Source organism: Macrobrachium nipponense, chromosome 27, assembly GCF_015104395.2.
Source record: "Macrobrachium nipponense isolate FS-2020 chromosome 27, ASM1510439v2, whole genome shotgun sequence".
NCBI lineage: Eukaryota > Metazoa > Arthropoda > Malacostraca > Decapoda > Palaemonidae > Macrobrachium > Macrobrachium nipponense.
In genome coordinates, this window is record NC_087216.1 from 44,805,829 (window position 1) to 44,810,878 (window position 5,050).

At 47.5% G+C, this 5,050-nt stretch overlaps 1 protein-coding gene across 1 annotated transcript; it reads right to left on the minus strand.

The window, feature by feature from the left end:
* Positions 1 to 1,395: 1,395 nt before the first annotated feature.
* On the minus strand, positions 1,396 to 3,179 carry LOC135200689 (serine/arginine repetitive matrix protein 1-like). Its single transcript, XM_064229296.1, has 3 exons — positions 3,116 to 3,179; positions 1,814 to 2,941; positions 1,396 to 1,688 (listed from the first exon to the last, which is right to left on the minus strand). Exons 1-3 carry the CDS (start codon positions 3,177 to 3,179, stop codon positions 1,396 to 1,398), a joined length of 1,485 nt encoding a protein of 494 aa, XP_064085366.1.
* Positions 3,180 to 5,050: the final 1,871 nt, after the last annotated feature.

Sequence of the window (5,050 nt, forward strand, 5' to 3'; positions counted from 1 at the left end):
CTTTAATCGTAGATACAGCCAGATGAGATTCTTCTCTCAGAAAGAGAAGAAGCTAGAAAACCCCGAGAATCCATCTGAATCCCCAGATAGACTATGCTCTGCTGGGGATCCAGTTGGGATTTCTCGAGGTTGACTATAAGTCCCAGTGATTGTGTCATTCTTAGTGTTACCGAAAGGTCCTCCAGACACTGAACCTTTGACTTCGCTCTTATTAACCCATCGTCCAAATACATCGAGATCCTGACTCCTTTCAAATGTAGCCAATGTGCCACATTCCTTAGGAAGCCCGTGAAGACTTGAGGGGTCGTCGACAGTCCGAAGCAAAGCGCTCGAAATTGAAAGACTCTTCCCTGTGACATGAATCTGAGATATTTCCTTGATGCCGGGTGAATTGGCACATGGAAATATGCATCTTGAAGGTCCAGGGATACCATCCAGTCCCCTGGACGAAGAGCAGAAAGCACAGAGGAAGAAGTCTCCATCGAGAACTTCTTCTTGATCACAAAGAAGTTCAGCGCACTTACGTCTAAAACCGGCCTCCACCCGCCCGAGGCTTTGGGTACCAGGAACAGACGGTTGTAGAAACCTGGCGAGTGAAGATCTTGAACCGGTTCTATTGCCCTCTTCTGCAACATAAGGTCCACTGCTTGCAGGAGAGCTTGACTCTTGACAGGATCTTTGTATCTTGCAGTCAACTCCCTTGGAGTTTTTGTTAAGGGAGGATATTCCCTGAAGGGGATCAAGTATCCTCTCTCGAGGATAGAGAGGGTCCAGCTGTCCGCCCCTCTGTGCGCCCAGACTGTGGCAAAGTTCGAAAGTCTGGCGCCTACAGGTATCTGGAGGACTTCTTCTTCATTTTGCCTTCCTGACAGGTCTCCTGGAAGGTCTTCCTCTGGTGTCAGGTCTCCTACCTCTGAAAGGGGTTCTCGAAGAAGAAGACGCTCCTCGAAAGGGCTGTTGAAGAGGTGCTTCCTCCTTCTTTGTAAAGGGAACAGCGGGCTTGAACCTCTTCGCTGATTGTGTAAGGAGGTCCTGAGTAGCCTTGCCAGCTAAGGATTTCGCTATATCCCTCACTGTGTCCTGCGGGAAGAGGTGGCTAGAGAGTGGTGAATATAAGAAGGCCGACCTCTGAAGCGGAGAGACTGACTTGGTCAGAAAAGAACTATACACCAACCTCTTCTTTAAGACTCCCGAGCCAAAAAGGGAAGCAACTTCAACCGAACCGTCCATCACCGCTCTGTCTAAACAAGCTAAAACGCTAGAGAGCTCCTCCATGCTTATGAATTCGGGATCTTGGGCTCTCTTCGCAGGGCCTCCCAGAGACCAGTCCATAAAATTAAACACCTCCAGTGTCCTGAAGAGGCCCTTTAGGAGATGATCTAGCTCACACATCCCCTATGTAGCTTTGGCTGAGAGTAGAGCGCGCCTCCTTGACAAATCGACCAACGAAGCGTAGTCTGCATCTGCGGATGAAGGAAGCCTTAAGCCCATAGGCTCCTTGGTATCATACCATCTTCCAGGTTTTCCCGTCAACCTGGAAGGAGGGCATGAAAAAACAGTCTTGCCCGCTTCTCTTTTAGTGCGAAGCCACTCTCCAAATCCTTTGAATGCCTTCTTCATGCTTAAGGTAGGACTCATTTTCACGAATGAGGAGGCTTTCGGAGACTTCGTACTTGAAAGCAAAGAACCTGGAGAGGGCGGATCAGCTGGTTGAAGCGTATCACCAAACTCCTTCAACAAAAGCAAAGATAGTCTTTTATAGTCAGAGACTACTACATCCACTGGGAATTCCTCATCCGAGACTTCCTCTAACCCTCCGGCTGCCGGAGAGCCCCTCGAAGGAGAGCGGCTTTTAGAAGTAACGGGACTTCTGTCAAAAGAAGGAGATCGCCTTCCATGCCAGGCGCGAGGGAGCTTCTAACGGTAGACGATTTTTTCTCAGTAACTTGTTTCTCACAAGGCGAAGGGCTCCTACTCTCTGAAGAGCTCAAAAAGTGCGAAGGGGTCCTATTAAAACCTAAGCGCCTGCTAGGTTCCTGGCGCCTGCTAGATTCCTGACAACTGCTTGACTCCTGGCGCCTGCTTGACTCCTGGCGCTTGCTTGACTCCTGGCGCCTACTTGACTCCTGGCTCCTGAAAAGCTCTTGACGCCTCTCACTCGACTCCTGGCGCCTGGTAGGCTCTTGACGCCTACTAGGTTCTTGACGCCTACTAGTCTCTTGGCGCCTGAGGTGCTCTTGACGCCCTAAAGGCTCCTGGGGCTCACTCAACTCCCGGCGCCTCACAAGATCCTGGCTCTTGATAGGCTCTTGACGCCTGCCATGATCTTCAGTAGAGGAGTCCGACTCCTGTCCTCTTCGTAAAAAAGTAGCTGAGAGTCTCCTCTGAGAGCGGCTACTGCTGGGAACTTTACTGCGAAGATAAGAGCTCCTAAGGGGTTCGAGCTGTCTGCGCGGAGCATTCTTGTACGGAGGTGAGGAGCGCCTAAAGGGAGATCGAGAGGGTCTCTCAGGAGATGAGCGCCTGCTACTCTGAGACACGTCTCCTCTACAAGGAGAATAGCGCTTACTAGGAGATGAAAACTTCGATCTCTTCACTGGAAGGGAGGCGTCCTTCCTTCGCGATGAATCCTTATGGAGAGCGCCCACCAGGGAGGATAAATGTTCCTGCAGGTTAAGCAGGAAGAGCTTAGTAGGATCTTGAGGGGCTGGAGACGGTCTCCTAGACTTCTTACTACAAGAAGGAAAATCCTCAGGAAAGCGCTCGGGGCTTGAATCAAGAGCGTCTCCTTTCGGCAAAACCCACGATCTCTTCAAAGGATGAGACTTCGAGGCAGAACTCCATCCACGCCTAGACGAGGAGGAGTCCAAAGCAGAAAAACACTCTTCCAGGATGCCTTTTCTACGGCTATCCAAGGCAGCCTGGGTCGCTACTTCAGGATCTGCCGACGGGACGCCTGATCGTTGGGGATGTTCCACATCCTCCCTGCAGCTTTTGACATTCCTCCTCCCCTGGTCCTGGGAGTTTGAAAGAGGTCTAGGCCTAGGAGCAATGTGGAGCCGATCAGACACCCCCTCCACTGCACTGGGGTCACTACACTCACTGACACTCTTACCTTTCTCCTCCATAGCTTTTAGCTGTTCCTGAAGCTCCCTGATCGAGGATCTCATGATTCCCATCTCTGAAAACGAATCCTTAGATTCAACACAGGGAGAAGGGGCTGAGGTTATGGGAGAAATGTTATCATCTACCTTGTTAGTATCTAACTCGGGTTCAAAAGAACAAGATCTACTCGAGCTTCTTGCGGAAGCTTTCCTAGCTCTATCTTTCTCTCTTTTCTTGATATAAGAAGATAAATCCTTCCATCCTTGTTCCGTCAGTCCCTCACATTCAGCGCAAGTCCTATCAAAAGAACACTCCGAACCTCTACTTTTAATACAAATTGTATGGGGATCTATCTCTGCTTTCAGAAGTCTAGTTCTACATTCGTCCCTTGCACACACCCTAAACTTAGGTGTTACCTTAACGTCAGTCATCGTGAGAGAAAATACCTAAACCAATCCTAAAACAGTCCACAACAAGCGTATGCCAAGCCAGAGTACTTCACCAAAATCAATCCTACAATTCTCGGCGAACGAGCAGAATTCCATGCAGGAGGGAACCACAACAGTTGTTGTCGTTCCCGGCGACAGAGAAAATCTATCTGAAAACGGGAATGGTTCCGGATACCACCACCCAGCGGCGGGAATGGTAGATCACCTGACCTACCTGTAGCGTGTGCCGCGAGTTTAGAATTCTGTCGGGACGACGGAGTCTACAGCTAAGTATGTATCTGCCAGGTAAGTTGCATGTATAAAACTATCGGGTTTAGGTTATTGATAATGCTGACAAAATTTGTGTGTAGTTGTAAAATATACATGTCAACTTTCAGCTACATCCGATGCTTTGACAGGGAGCAAATTCAAAAAACCGTGTTACAGAGGCCCTGAATCTCATAGTAGTTTTCTTAAAAAGATACTAAAAAAATCCTGAAAGACATTAATTAACTTTCAACCATTTACATCTATTTCTCCTCATAAGTACAATCTATCCACTTTTATCTTCTAATTCCCACTGATCCCAACCCCTTGACGAGACGAGTAATTTAGTGATCAACACAACATAGAGAGTATGGACTTTTTCATCCACTCTCTCTGCTATGGATTCAATCAAACACTGGTACCTATGAAGCTTTTAATCCTCCTCCTATTAATTTTCCCCTCCCCTTCTTCCTTTTTCATTGACAACCTTTGCATGACATTAAATTATGGAAACCACTGTTCTCTTAACTCTGAAGGTGGGTGGACTTGTACAGCAAGCTGCTTCTCATGTAGAAATAATGCAGAACTGGAGTAACCGACATTGTTTAGTGATGGGAAATTTTTATGTTGAACCATGCCCTCACTGATGGTCTGATCTTAACGTACTGACAACCCTTAAAAAACTGAGAGTATGGTGTAAATCTAGGTGAGGATCCCAGGCCAGTTACCACTGGGTAACACCATTGCTCCTTCCCCAGTTGGGCCTCCCTGGTGAGAGGGACCTCCTCCTGGACGAAACTGGTAAAATTTGTTTTATCACAACTTACGTTAACCTCTCTACAACTTCTGACATGGATATGGACAAGCCACATGAATTTGTTCCCCAGATTTCCTTGAAAAAGAATTTGAACTAATTCGCAAGCAACTTAAGTCTTTAAAGTATCCTGACCATATAATCGAGAAGCAATTCAAAAAGCAAACGTAATTTTCTACCGACCCCCTAAAGACAAGACCAGAGACACACCCAACAATAAAAATAAAAATTCCTTACCTGGAGACGATTAAGAGAGTAACCCACACCCTTGGGAAATCCAACCCTTTTGCATTTACCTACCCAAACACCTTAGCCAAATCCCTGATTAACGTCCAACAAAAGACATCTCCCAAGGACTCTGGGGTCTATGAGATCCCATGCCAAGACTGTGACCAATCTTACATCGGATTTACAGGTAAATCACTTCCCCAGAGAT

Excerpts from the sequence above, each read along its gene's own strand:
- LOC135200689 (XM_064229296.1), bottom strand. The coding sequence starts at position 3,179 with ATGGGAATCATGAGATCCTCGATCAGGGAGCTTCAGGAACAGCTAAAA. Across the intron at positions 2,942-3,115 it reads AAAAGCTATGGAGGAGAAAG|ATCCTGAAGTAGCGACCCAG; the intron begins GTAAGAGTGTCA and ends TCCCGTCGGCAG. Across the intron at positions 1,689-1,813 it reads GGCTCTCCGGCAGCCGGAGG|GTTCTTTGCTTTCAAGTACG; the intron begins GTTAGAGGAAGT and ends CGCCCTCTCCAG.